Raw genomic sequence first — 15666 nt, 5'->3', positions numbered from 1 at the left:
ACTCAAGGGTGTACAAGCCCAGTCGCTCCAATCTTTCAACATAAGATAGTCCCACCATTCCAGGAATTGACCTCGTGAACCTACGCTGAACTCCCTCAATAGCCAGAATGTCTTTCCTCAAATTTGGAGACCAGAACTGCACACAATATTCCAGGTGCGGTCTCACCAGGGCCCTGTACAGCTGCAGAAGAACCTCTTTGCTTCTATACTCAATCCTTCTTGTTATGAAGGCCAGCATGCTATTAGCTTTCTTCACTACCTGCTGTACCTGCATGCTTGCCTTCATTGACTGGTGTACAAGAACACCCAGATCCCTTTGTACTGCCCCATTACTTAGCTTGACTCCATTTAGGTAGTAATCTGCCTTCCTGTTCTTGCCACCAAAGTGGATAACCATACATTTATCCACATTAAACTGCATCTGCCATGCATCTGTCCACTCACCTAACCTGTCCAAGTCACCCTGTACTCTCCTAACATCCTCCTCACATTTCACCCTGCCACCCAGCTTTGTATCATCAGCAAATTTTACTAATGTTACTATTAATACCATCTTCTATATCATTAATATATATTGTAAAAAAGTGCGGTCCCAGCATTGATCCCTGCGGTACCCCACTGGTCACCGCCTGCCATTCCGAAAGGGAGCTGTTTATCACTACTCTTTGTTTCCTGTCAGCCAACGAATTTAATAATCCTGTATGAGAGTGATAATAATTCTATACTCCACAAAAGGTAATAATTGTGTATTCAATAAGTGTGGCAATGTTGGGATGATTTTTGTCTTTATAATCAATTTTGTGAAGTACCTTGGGATGCTTTACTACATTAAGGCCAGTAGTTGCCATTGTATTGGCTTCATAGTTACTGTTTTACTTTTATGTGTTTTTCTATTAATTGCAATGAACTCCATAAATTTTCCTCAGCTCCATAAATGGCTGCACCTGCTTTGAATACTGTTCCCGTTTTTCAGGACTTTCACATATTTCACACTTTCACTTTCGGGTGCCATCAGCAAATATTTATTATTATTCCAAAATGTATATTCTTCCAGATTCCCAGGTACCCAAGCAGAAATCCTGAGAGAACCATTACTCAGGACCTTAGCTGTCTCAGCAGCTTCTACTGTCTGTACCATGATGCTTAGCTTCCTATTCACTCTACACTATTCTTTCAAAAAAATACTCCCATATGGAACTTCAATAATTAAAATTGAAGTCTGTTAACTTAATTTAGTATCTCCTATGATTGACAACAATTTCAATAAAATCAAGTATACAAAATTGACATGTAACTAAATGCCAAATTCTTTAAACCAGATTTATTTAAGTCTTTTGCTTACTTAAATTTATGTTTTCAAGGTCATTCCCAGGATGCTACAGAAGAAAGCCCTGCAATTCCTGAAGACAGATAGGAACAGACCACCAGCTGGTCTTTGCTTTTCACAGCTTCTGTTTTCCAGTCTCAAGAACATGCTGTCAGAGCCAAATCAGACTGCATATGTATGATCTTCATAAACGTAACTGTGTAATGTCCCCTATCTTGTATCGTAGCCAAAATGGAGCTTATTTAATAGCTGCTTGGATTTTGGGAGCTTCCTTTAAGTAGTACTTGATGTTTCCAATTTCAAAGAGTTTCTGGGGCCAAATGTTTCACTACATTTTCTGAGTATAACTGGAAGAGACACTGATCCTTTCGAGTACACACAACGGCCACACTGTAGACAATATTGCATTTAAAGTAAACCATATTCTACTGGGAAAATTTTTATGCTTAGAGTGACTGCCACCAAAATGGCATTTGTTATTTCGACACACTCGTCACCTTATTTTACTCTTTTTACTTCTGTGACATTGTGCATGCCACCACTACCATATTCATGTTAGAATTATACTTTAATTGTTTTATGATCTAACAGTGATGGATTTATTGGCTATTCTTTAATATTACAGGATCCTCAGGCATTTTTAGAAATTGCAAACTCATGCATCAAATTTCAATAGTTTGTAACAGCTCCAGATACTTATAGTGAGCAAATGAAGGAAGATACAATTTTTAAAAAAATATATCTTGTGAAATGGAAAGTTGCTGATTAAATAAATTAAAGTTTATCATTAATCCTGGTGTTATGTCATTTGTTATTGGCATCCTTCCATGTGTGTAGGATATGAATATGCAGCAAGTCAACTTCATTAGGGGTGAGGTAGCTTCTTGTGGTTCACTTTTGTTGGCGTCTGAAGAAACCAATCTGTGAGAAGCCATGGCTATTACATCTGCAGTTGTTATGAGAAATGCTTAAAAATATCAGTAAGCACAATTGTTAATTATCTATCAGCATACATATTGTCCATACTTTATCATTATTTGATTTCACACTTTAAGCTGATCACACTGCTGAGTCCATGGCATCTTGATTTTGGTGGACTGGATTCAATGCTTCGATAATCCTACATTTGTACTCCAATTCATGTATGTAACTTAACAAGGAGTAGAACTTAAACTCTGTATGAGAGTGAGTTGGCAGCCTATTTTACATCTCTTCTCATTATTTTCATGTTATTTTTATTGATGTTTCCCCCTTTTCATTAAGCATTCATCAAATCTTGTTAGAAATCCACATCATCCAAATTCCTTCATGGGATATAGGCTTTGCTGACTTGGTCAACATTTATTTCCCATCCCTAATTGCCCTCAAGAAGGTGGTGGTGAGCTGCTTGTTGAACTGTTGCAGTTCAGTGGAGGTAGGTACACCCATAGTTCTGTTAGGAAATTCAGATCTTAGTTATTTCATTAATCCAAGTCATGACAATCAACACTGAAAACATTAATATCAGTAAGCAATTGAGTAGTAAACCAAAATAAATGACAAAACCTATTTCTAAATGTTTTGTTATGCCAGAGATACAGCTTAGAACCTGACACCAGTACTCCAAGTTGCATTCCTAAAGTTCAGTGGGAGCATTCTTGCCTCTGTGGACACAGTTCATGGATTCAAGCAGCACTGCAGGATTTGTGCACAAATCTAGACTGACACTTCTGATGGAGTGCTGCAGTCTCAGAGGTGCCACCTTTCAAGGCAGACTTTAAACTGAGGCTCTGTCAGGTTAATTTTAAAGATCCCACAGTCATTACTTTGTGGTTGAACTAGAGAGTTCTCCTTGGGTGTCCTCAACCACTATCTCTCCCTCAATCAGTATCACCAAAAACAAAGGATTAATTGTTTATCTAATTACTGTTTGTAGGATCTTGCCATACACAAATTAGCTGCCTTATTTGCCCTCAAAAACGACAATGACTACACTTCAAAAAGTCTTCACATCTTGTTAAAGATGCAATATACGTGCACGCTCCTCCTTTAAGCAAATGTCTGAAATTTCCAGTCATCATATAGATTTGTAAATTCCATGTGCTGATGCCAAATCTTCTAGTTCCTTAAAGAAGGCAACTCCAATAGAAATCATCAAGCCCTTAGCCAGAAGTAAGCAAAGGTTCTGGGTTGGCATTGCTGCATCCCATGCCAGTTGGGAAACCCTGCATCTGCTGCATACCATACCAGTTGGGAAATCCTGCATTATTTGCCTGTTACCAAAAATGGGTCAACACGGCAATGCATATTTAATGAGGGGAGCGGAACCCAGGAACTATTAATTTGTAGAGACAGCCTGTGGCCAGCTGACATCACATCACCTTCCTCTCTAAAAGAAAGTCTAAAAGTTTGAGTTGTTTTCTAAATAGTTGTGTCTCTGCACTGAATATTAATCCTTTTAGATATGTGTGTTTAGGAGCTACTGGTATGCCACTGCAATAATCAGTTTTAAGCTGATTTAGTATCAAGCACTGGGATAAAAGTGGCACTGATTAGATAATAAAGAAGCTATCTCACAGTCACTAGTGGCACTATCACCATCCACTGGGTTGTTACAGCACCCGAGTAACAAATTTGTCTCGAGAATGTATTAACATTGAAGTTTTCATAGGGAAATGCTAATCTCAACATAGATGCTGAGCACAACACTATTCACAACTGCAGTAACTTGTGAGTTGGAGGTCTGTCAAAGCTTAAGGAGGCAGTCACTGTGTCTACGATCCACCATGTATTTCTTTAAGTTGTTTCTATATATTGTCTGCTAATTTAAAGCATCACTGTACTATTCTATGGCACTTGCAATTGTCAGAAATTGAATGATCTGTCTGTTGTATTATTTCATACCTTCGAACTTCAAAAATGTATTGAATTGACTATGAAATGCTTTGGAATGTCCTGAGGTCGTATAAAGCACTGGGTAAATGTACGTGCACTTCTTTGTCATCTGTTCGTTTGCAGCGGCACTGCATTGTCACTTTTTTAGTTTCACCATGTTTTCGGTAGCACCATGTTTTAATGAAAGGTATTTTCAGTAGCATTCAAAAATGTTGTATTTTCAGTGTCACTATATTTTCTGTGTTGTTGTGTTTCTGTGTTACCATGATTTTCATGACACTAATTCTTAGTTCCACCATGTTTTTGGTAACTCAGTACCTTTTTGGTCAGTAATCTTTGATCCACTTAATATTCTGTTGAGGTACTGACGTATCTCATATTGTAATTATAATTTCAGGACTGAATTATTTTCTGCCTGTGTTAGTAACAATTATGTTCAGGTGTGAAGGTAATTGTCTGAACTGGTTGGAGCTGTTTGAATTATTTTGATGCTACATTTCCCATTAATTATTTATTTAACCATCAACATTTCTGTGCTTGTGGCTGGAGGGTGGAATATCTGGAAGAAATGGTGTTATGATCTCAAATGATAGTAACACTGGATAAGTCAGATTCCAGAATGAGACTTGACTTAATATTAACTTAATTTTGATAACATAGTGGTCAGTCACTGTAATACAGTGACATGAAGTTACAGAGCTTCTCTAAAAACAGAACAGATACTTATTATGAAAAAGAAGAAATATCTTCAAACAAAACTATCTAATTAAAAGACAGATTTTAAAACACACAGCAAGAGAAAGATTCAATCTGTTTCTGGACATTGTTATGTAAGTGTCAAATCTGGAAAAATTACCCCTGCATATCAAACATTTACATTCTATTTAATTGATTATCCAAAGGTTTTTTTAATATTTCCCCTGCAAACCAAAGTTTTCTTATATGAAGACTTCAAAAGCTAAGAATTTAAATGTTCTCAGCTCTGAAAAGTTTGCAGGTTTCCGAACGCACCTGGCTGGGAAATTTTACAAACTAAATCTTTTCACTGAACTAACCTATTCCCTGAACTGATATGAAAAACTCCTTTCTAGGAAAGAAACTATACTTCCTCTGACCACTGTTCCGGTATTTTCTGAATATCAATGGTACAGAGATTGAAATTAAGGATGCTTAAAAAACCAGAGCGAATATGACTTGATGTGAGTTAGGATGTGATATTCTGACTCCAGTTCCAAGGTACAGTCAAAACTAAAGAGATAATAGCCTCAGGAGAGAGTTTTCTGGTAATGTTGTTCAGCATTTAATCCTAGGATGTCTGCAGGTCTGAAACCCCACTCTCCCTCCTGGTGACATTCCCACTGATTTACATGTTTTTTTACATTACATTACTTTTTTTTTACTTTTTTAAACTTTTTTTTACATTTTACATTATATTTTTACTTTTTTTTTACATTACATTTACTTTTTTTACATTACTTTTTTTTACAGTACATTACATTACATTACAGTGTGGAAACAGGCCCTTCGGCCCAAAAAGTCCACACCGACCCGCCGAAGCATAACCCACCCATACCCCTACATTTACCCCTTACCTAACACTACGGACAATTTAGCATGGCCAATTCACCTGACCTGCACATCTTTGGACTGTGGGAGGAAACCGGAGCACCCGGAGGAAACCCACGCAGACACGGGGAGAACGTGCAAACTCCACACAGTCGCCTGAGGCGGCTTGTGCACATAGACTCATAGAGATGTGCCTCCACCACTTTCTCTGGCAGCTCATTCCATACACGTACCACCCTCTATGTGAAAAAGTTGCCCCGTCGGTCTCTTTAATATCTTTCCCCTCTCACCCTAAACCTATGCCCTCTAGTTCTGGACTCCCTGACCCCAAGGAAAAGACATTGCCTATTTACCCTATCCATGCCCCTCATAATTTTGTAAACCTCTATAACGTCACCCTTCAGCCTCTGATGCTCCAGGGAAAACAGCCCCAGCCTGTTCAGCCTCTCCCTATACCTCAAATCCTCCAACTCTGGCAACATCCTTGCAAATTTTTTCTGAACCCTTTCACGTTTCACAACATCTTTCGGATAGGAAGGAGACCAGAATTGCACACAATATTCTAACAGTGGCCTAACCAATGTCCTGTACAGCCGCAACATGACCTCCCGACTCCTGTACTTAATATTCTGACCAATAAAGGAAAGCATACCAAACGCCTTCTTCACTATCCTGTCTGCCTGCAACTCCACTTTCAAGGAGCTATGAACCTGCACTCTCTTTTGTTCAGCAACACTCCCTAGGACCTTACCATTAAGTATATAAGTCCCGCTAAGATTTGATTTACCAAAATGCAGCACCTCGCATTTGTCTGAATTAAACTCCATCTGCCACTTCTCAGCCCATTGGCCCATCTGGTCCAGATCCTGTTGTAATCTGAGGTAACCCTCTTCGCTGTCCACTACACCTCCAATTTTGGTGTCATCTGCAAACTTACTAACTGTACCTCTTATGCTCACATCCTAATCATTTATTAAATGACAAAAAGTAGACGACCCAGCACCGATCCTTGTGACACTCCACTGGTCACAGACCTCCAGTCTGAAAAACAACACTCCACCACCACCTTTGAGCCAGTTCTATATCCAAATGGCTAGTTCTCCCTGTATTCCGTGAGATCTAACCTTGCTAACCAGTCTTCCATGGGGAACCTTGTCGAACGCCTTACTGAAGTCCATATAGATCACATCTACCGCTCTGCCCTCATCATTCCTCTTTGTTACTTCCTCAAAAAACTCAATCAAGTTTGTGAGACGTGATTTTCCATGCATAAAGCCATGTTGACTATCCCTAATCAGTCCTTGCCTTTCCAAATACATGTATATCCTGTCCCTCAGGATTCCCTCTAACAACTTGTCCACCACTGACGTCAGGCTCACTGGTCTATAATTCCCTGGCTTGTCCTTATCACCCTTCTTTAACAGTGGCACCACATTAGCCAGCCTCCAGTCTTCCGGCACCACCTGTGACTATCAATGATACAAATATCTCAGCACGAGGCCCAGCAATCACTTCTCTAGCTTCCCACAGAGTTCTAGGGTACATCTGATCAGGTCCTGGGGATTTATCCACCTTTACCCAGATGTTACACAGGAATGCTGACCATATCAGGATTAATGGTATTCTTCTTGACTCGAAAAAATGTAAGCAAAATAATTGGTTTATATCAATAGGAGGCAGTTTTACTGAGCTTCTCTTTTGCTGACTCACTCTAAATTTCTTTTTATGTTTATTCAGAGGATGTGGCTGTCATCGACCAGACTAGTATTTATTGCCCATTGCAAGACACTCAGAAAGTAAGTAAGGCTCGAACAGATTGCTATGGGTCTGGAGTCACGTGTAGACATACTGAGTAAGAATGGAAGATTTCCCTCCCTAAAGGGCATTAACAACCCACATTCTTTCAGGGACCATTGAGAACCATCTCTTTAAATTGAATACTGCCGGTTTTTAGCACTGTAATTGCCTCTGTACACCCAGTACAGGAGTTGCTAAATCTGATTCAGTGCAAGATTTGATTTTCTTAATATCTGCTTTTATTAAAATAGATAAGAGTCAGTCAAGTCTTAAATATATGGCTAGAAATAAGAGCCTCCTCTTTCTGCTGATTAAGAAGTATTTTATTCTATTTTACGAACCGTTACCATTCAGTTCTAATACAGGTTAAATTGAAAATTGCTTCGAAATGTTCTAGGAATATAGGGACAGAAATAAGTCATTCAGCCCTTTGAACCTACCTTGCCATTCAATGCAATCATGAATGAGCAAATATTTCAGTACCTTTTACTCACCCAATTCCCATAACCCTGTTTGCCATTGGTAATCAGATTTCTATCAATCTCTAGTTGAAACATATTCAAAGACTGAACATCCACAGCGCTCTAGAGTACAGAAATCTGAAGGTTCTGCATAAAAATATTCTCATCATCTCAGACCTAAGTAACATCCCCCTTATTTTTAAATTGTGTCGTCTAGTTTTCAATTCTCCAACCTGGAGAGAAGTCTGATCTGCATCACTCCCTTTTAAGTATTTTGTAAGTTTTAATGAGATCACATCTCATTCTTTGAAACTCTAGATAATACAATTTGCCCAATCTCTCTCCATAGGAGTGTCAGGTAATCCTGGGAACAAGTCTGTAAACTTCATTACTCTCTCTTTAGCAATAATATCTCTCGTGATGGAAGATGTGTGATTTATATAAATGTTAATATCATTTATTTTGAGGGAGTATGAGAGAGGGAGTCCCTGGGATGATAATCAGAATTTGTTTGCATTGGAAGAGTGTTATAAGTGGACAGAGGAAATATTGAGGAATATTAGCTTGCCTTCAGTTATAAGAATCAGGATTTGGTTTTTATTTGCTGTGGGAAAAATCTTGGAACGGTTTGTTTTCAGTTTGCCATTGTTCTGATGGGCATTAGATGTATGAAATAGTTTCTGTTGAAGAAAGAAAGTAGAAGACTGTGAGAAAATGGGCTGCCTCAGTGTAAGAGTTTCAGTGTTAACTTTCCAGATCAGAAATGTTTGGTTAGAACCCAGAAAGGGTTGTTTTCAGCTGAGTCTAAGCTTGGTTATGTAACTAAACAAGGACGTGGCTATCAAACTGTTAGGCCTGGGATGAAAAAAAGAGTTAAGTCAAACCTACAGAAATGATAGAAAAAGGATTCTCTCTGTTGTATGAGTACTATAAAATGAAAGTGTTGGTAAAGACTTGTGTGTATTTTTTACTTTGTCTTTCAAATCTTTCAAATTGTGTTATATGTAAATAGCTAATTATTTTCTACTTTTTCTTAGCTTTCCTTTTTGTGAAAAATTTCTGTTTTATTGTTAAAACCAGATCATTAGCAGGTAAACTCCTTGGCAGTGCAATCTCTTCTTTAGTAAAAATCAAACAACATATGAAGTATCAAGCCATGTTCAGTCTGGGATCTGACTTGTCAAGTAATAACATCAGCATGGATCATAACAATTGAATCCTTTTGTGGGTTTTAAATTCATTGGATTTAAGATAAATCTGTGTCTTTCCTTTTGACGAAACAAGTATGTGCTGGTTCTGGACATTAAAAGGCTTATTGTGATGAAGTTTTATTGCACAGAATTTGAAGATGACTTTGAATATTGCAAACATGTTTCTGTAAGTGGAAGATATAACAGTGGGTTATGTGAAACCTTGTACAAAAGCTAAACTGAGAGAGTTAACAGATAAATTGAAGGTAGAAATAAAGTAGGATCTCAAGGGGATGAGAAATGTCAAGTTGTTATCTAAAATGTGATTTGTCAAACACGAAACCTGAAAATTGGGATGTTACCATGGGAATTAGTTGTGATACAATTAAAACTGAACGGAAAAGAGAAAGAAAAGCAGAAAACACCAGAGTTGAATCGAATTAGCTTATTGTCACACACAATCATAGAGAATCAGAATCCCTACGGTGTGGAAGCAGGCCATTCGGCCCATTGAGTCTACACACAGCCCTCCAAAGAGCATCCCATCCAGACCCACCCCCTACCCTATCCCTGTAACCCTGCATTTCCGATTGCTAATCCACCTAACTTGCATTGGTCTGTGGGTGGAGACATTAAGAAAACTTGAAATGGAAAGGGAGAAAATAAAACAAGCAAGATGGAAAATGGGGAAATAGAAAAACAGAAGGAGTGGAATTAATCAAACTCAAAATCCAGAAAGATAAGGAACTTAGACAACATGAGTTGGCCACTGAAAACCTTAGAGTAATGAAGGAAGAAAGAGATAATATCTTGGATAGTGATTCTGGTTCCAGTAAGGGATATGATTTATTTAAGAACCTATGCTTAGCGTCTAAATTTACTGAGGGTCGATTCAAAAGTTATTTTGCCTCATTTAAGAAGGTAGCTGTCCAGGTTAAGTGGCCAAAAGGTTTGAGCTTTAATCTCACAGAGTAGTACAGCTAAGACTATGGATATCAATTTGTCTGAAGAACAATTAGAAACAGAGTACAAAGCTGTCAAAAAGGCAATGCACAGTTTGTATGAGCTTGTTCCTTGATGTTATAAATTAAACAAGAAAGAAACCCAATTGGACATCGTAGAATTTACAAAGTAATGGAGTGGGAACAATGGTTTTAATTACATAAACTAGAAGAAAATTTTGAGAATACATAGGAAATAATGATCATGGAAATAGCATTCCTGCAAACTTAAAAAAACTTATTTAGATGAGCATCAAATATTAAGGATCAGAGAACAGCAGTTCTGGTAGATACTATGATATCTCACACAATTACAGGTGTAGCAATGGTCCTATGGGTATCTCCAAGGAAATGGGAGGAACAGAAAACCTGTGAATACAAGATATACAAGTTTTAGAGGACAGACCTGACAAGAATATTGGCCTCACCAAGGGTGATGGCACAACCAGTGGAGGTAAAACAAACTGAAATATTACAGGAAAAACATCCTGGATTGTTTTCAAATGTTATTTTAAGTGTTTTAATATTTTAGATCTCAGGCTCATGGAATAAGACAAGAAGCAGTGAAGTCAACAAAGTGAATTGGAAATTGAGTTACTAGATACAATCTTTAATAATTTAACTAAAAAGGACTACGGAATGAGATTGAGGCTGATATCTTCTTTCATAGAAATGCAACAAGCAATTTAGAATTGAAAGAGTTATACCAAATAACCTACTCAGAAATTGAATCAGAAACAATGTCTTAGTGTTATTACTTGAAAGACAAAGTATTAATGAAAAATTAAAGACAACCTCGAATATCAATTGATAATTTGAACATTTAATTATCATTACAAAATTTAACAAGTGGCTCTTAAAATCCCATTGAAAGATTTCTTGGTTCTTCAGAAAATACAGGGTAAAATATTAAAACATTTTTATTGACCAGGGTTACATTAAAGTGTAGTCACGTTTTGCCAGACATGTCATTCATGTCAGGTAGAAGGAAAACCCCAACCCTCAATTAAGCTGGCGCCTTTAGTTCCAATGCTAGCTTTTGAAGAACTGTTTAGCAGGGCCTTAATAGCTTGTGTGAGACCCCTATCTAAAGCCAGGAATACAAGTCAATATTTTTTAATAATTGTCTATTGTTTATGAAGATTTCCTAATGTGATGCCTTAAGGAAACAGTTATTGCAAAACATTTTTTCAATAAATAAATTACCAAATAAATATAATCAGATCAACTTTCAAATTTGATGTTGGGAATTAAAAAAGCTTATACTTTCTGCTAATCACCCACAATCTCAAAGTCTATTGGAAAGATGACATCAACCTTTGATAACCATAATTAAATCTTATTGTCAAGAATGTTCTAATGATTGGGATAAAGGAATTACTTTATTATGATTTTCTGTGAGCAATGATCCTAATGAGTCCACAGGATTTTGTCCTTTTGAACTGGTATATGGACATGAGATGAGAGGACCAGTTCAATAAATTTTAAATAATCGCTAAAGCAAAACTCAGAAACAACGCTTCCAATCTTTGTCGTAAATCTTCAAGAGAAACTAACTTAAGTATGTGAGATAACTTAAAAACCTTTGAAGGGTGCTCAACAAACAATGAAAACTAGAGCAGATTAAAAGGGCCAAAGTTTAAATGTCTGTTGTTGTAGGCAACGTATTAGTATTGCTTCTGTCTCTGGGGAGCTATTAAACACACGATTCACTGTACGTTATTAAGTCCAAATGAAACTTAATTATGTAAATTGCGTGGTGAATCCTCCAGTCAGGGAAAAGGATTGATGAATTTGTCGTATTAATTTGTTGAAGTGCTATTTTGATAATGATGAAGGTCAGGGGAAACATTTATTTATGGTAATGAAAGAAATAAGGAATGAAATGGAAATGTCAGAACAATTACTAAATGAATAAGCAATTTAAATTTCAAGAGCTGACCCCCTAGCAATCAGATTGGAAAATATGGAGGTGCTCAGAAGTTTAGATAGTATATTTTATCTTCCAGAAAGTTACAGAAGTAACTTACAATGGCTATTACAAAATCATAAATCCATTTGGTGGAATTAATCTGGAAGGTGTGTTATCTATAAAACAATATCCTTATAGGCTCAATTCAGAGCGATTAGCTCAAGTGAGAGAAGAAATTAAGTTCATGATGGGCAATGACATGATTAAACCAAATCATAATAGCTGGAACTCACCTACTGTGATAATGCCAATAAAGATTTTCTGTTGAATATTGCAAAGTCTATGTGGAAACCAAAGTAGATTCATACCCATTTCAAGATTTGAGGACTGGTTAAATTAATTTTTCAGGCATGATCTTTCACCAAAATCAGAAAAACCACTAAAGCTGCAAAGACAGTGCTGAAGTTTGGAACAGACTTGCGATAAACTTCACTCATACCAACATGACATGAGTTTCATGTTTTGTTTCAGACACGGAAAATCCAAAATAGCCTTGCTTTAAGTTCTCTCGGTGCTATTTGGCCTTGTCCTGCAGAATAACCTGGATAAGTCACCTTTACTTTAGGAAATTTACTGTTAGTCAGATTTACAACCAAATATTTGCAGCTATTCAAACAGTTTAGATAAATAATGAAACGTTATTCCCAAGTTTGGCTGAAAAAAACAAAACTGTTGATGGAAAAAACACAGTAACATAGTTTTTTTAAATTTCTTCATTGGTTAATTGTTGGAATATTATTGATACATTCCTTATTCCAAATGGCATGGCTTTGCATTAATAAAGTCCATCAGGTGTTACAAAGGCCAATATTTCTTTGGCTAAATCCATCAACAGAACTGCACCATAAAATTATATGGTTATTCTTGTTCACTATGAGAATTGAGGGCTGTGACAGGGTTAAATCCGCCAGTCCCATGCCCTGCTCTGAAACTCAAACAGAACCACTTGAGTAATAGTGAAGTCATTCTGAAACACTATCAAAAAAATGAGTAAACAAAATTAATGTCTAATTTGAATCCAGCTGGATCTACCAATGTGCCTCTGTCCAGCATGGAAATTCCCTATACAAGTTATTTCAAGTCAATGACTATTCTGACATGACTCCTAAATGAAGGCACCTACCCAACATTCAGATCTATCCTTCAAAAGTAAATTGTTATTAATGGAGGTGTTTATACATGACGTTTCAATGACCATGTTCCAGAGCCAGCCAAAATAATCCCACTCAAGCTATTTTGTTGACTAAAGGATTTGCACACAATCTTAGATGTCTCTGAATCCCTCAAAACAGATATGTTCAAAATATCAGAATATTTTATATTGGAAATAATCATGCTAATCTCAAAGACAGAGGACAATTGGGAAAACTACAGAAAATTCTCTGGGTCCTGTACAAAATGTACCTGTTATCAATAGAAACCTCTTGTTCGTTATCTTAGGGTTTCCAGTAGCTGGACCTGTGATGACCCATCGATGGTTTTATGGTCTAATGGATATTTAGGTACACAACTGGATGGTAAGTTCATTCTTCACAGGGGAAAGCTTGGAAACCTCTTTATTAATCAGCATGACTATCCTAATATTCGGGTTTCTGTGAAATCCAGAGGAATTCCAGGTGTAGCTATTCCATGTAGTCAGCAATAGATACTCAGGTGTTCTGGTTTGTTCATTTCCTGGAAATGTATGACTAAATTATACTCTTTAAAAACAGAACAGTAACCAAAATGACATTTGAGCCACTGCACTTAGTTTTAAAGTATTCATTGCACTTTTTGGTTTACATTATTGGATGGGTTGAGGCTTTTACCATTCTCACAGATGCATTTTTTAGTGTTTTCTATTCCCACATGCAAGTCAGTCCTTTAGATTTTGTTGAACAGCTGTTTTTGTCTCCTAACCAACCAAACATAGCCTCTCTTCATGTGCAACTATAGACATCTATCAGAACAGAGAGAACATCTGCCCAGTGATGAAGAAAAGGGATGCCATCCTGAAGGGTTTTGAGTTGCAATAACCCAAACAATATAGAATGTCAATATTATTTATTCATCTCTCAGGTGTTGAAACATGTCTGGAAGATAAATGAACTTGGGAATTTGTTAATTGATGATATATGGCTGGTTTCCCACATGTTTATCAACATGCAGTGAAGCAAATTCACAATACCAAAGTGAGGTTTATCAACAAATATTGGTACGAAATAATTCACCTGTTGAGGTATTTATGATGATTAAAAGATATGATAAGTCAATTAGAAACTATATCCGTTAGTGGGGAAGTTTAGAACAACAAGGTGTAATGCTAATATTAGGGCTAGGTTATTTAGGGTTGATATTAAGAAGCACTTTTTTACACTGAGGGTAATTGAAATCTGGAAGTCCCTCCATAGAATGGTCTGGTGAACTAATGGGCTGACAGCTATTACAAAAGTGAAATTGGTAGCTTTCCTTTAAGCATAATCCTCTATCAAGGATTATGGTACCAAAGTGGGTAGGTAGAGCAATAATAAAGATTTGCCATGATCTTATTGAATCTATTTTCTCCAAGGGTGAAGTGGCTCACTCCTCTCCAATTTTCCAATCCATTTCCTCCAGAGTTGAATCTGAGCTTTTGTAGCAATAGAAACTATCGGACATGATATGTTGAGAAGTAATAGAATGCAGTGAATGACTGGTGTGATACTTGTAGGTATCATGTGAGTTGAACATCTACAGTCCTGCTAAACATGGTAGACTCTGAGTGATCCTACGTTCAACCTCAGTGGAACATGCTTATCATTCCCAAGTTTATTGTTTTTCCACCTATTTCAGAAATTGTGAAATGCACCATCTACTTCCCAGACATCCTTTTCTCCAACCAACAGCAGAAAAAGAAACCAAAAAGTGTTTTGCGTTATTTTCTTAAAAGCTTTGGTATGCATATTGGTTGGGGAGGAGGAAATATCAATATTATTGGAGGCAATGCTCTCTGTCTGCCTTGACAGAATATTTGTGTTATATCAATGAACAAAGAGCTAAGTTACACACGTTCTGTAAAGTGGATTCTGTAAAGTTGCTGACTTAAGTTCTCAGCATGGATTCCCTGGAAATTCAGAAGAGTGATAGCTATGTTTCTATCAATAGCTAATTTTAGAGGTGGGTGAGGCTTTGGCTGTGTTTCATTGCCACTGCTGTCCTGTAACTTATTTGAAGATGAGACAGAAATCTATCAGGAGTTTCTTCTTTTTGTGATCTTTTTAAGGGAAGGCTTGTGTTTATTAATCCAGAGACATAGGTAATGTTCTGGGGACATGGGTTCAAATGCTGCCATGACAAAATTTCAATTTTATAGAAATCTGGAATTAAAAGTCTAATTATGACCATGAAATCACTGTTGATTGATGGGAAAATCCTAGCTGATTCACTAGTGGCCAATATTTAGGGAAGGAAATATTTATCTGCCATCCTTACCTGCTCTGCCCTCAGGACTCCAGATCCA

The 15666-nt window shown here is 37.1% G+C and overlaps 1 protein-coding gene across 4 annotated transcripts in view; it reads left to right on the top strand.

The window, feature by feature from the left end:
- The window catches only part of bbs9 (Bardet-Biedl syndrome 9), a 546582-nt gene extending 544464 nt beyond the window's left edge, over positions 1–2118 (top strand). For all 4 annotated transcript variants that reach the window (XM_072571014.1, XM_072571013.1, XM_072571017.1 and 1 more), the window contains one exon: positions 1362–2118. In XM_072571014.1, the coding sequence (XP_072427115.1) occupies positions 1362–1414 (53 nt within the window). In that variant the 3' untranslated portion in view covers positions 1415–2118. The remainder of the gene's footprint in view (positions 1–1361) is intronic.
- The last annotated feature ends 13548 nt before the right edge of the window (positions 2119–15666 follow it).

Source organism: Chiloscyllium punctatum, chromosome 5 (assembly GCF_047496795.1).
Source record: "Chiloscyllium punctatum isolate Juve2018m chromosome 5, sChiPun1.3, whole genome shotgun sequence".
Lineage (NCBI taxonomy): Eukaryota > Metazoa > Chordata > Chondrichthyes > Orectolobiformes > Hemiscylliidae > Chiloscyllium > Chiloscyllium punctatum.
The sequence above is the reverse complement of the archived record's forward strand: the minus strand, read 5'-3'. Positions and strand labels throughout refer to the sequence as shown.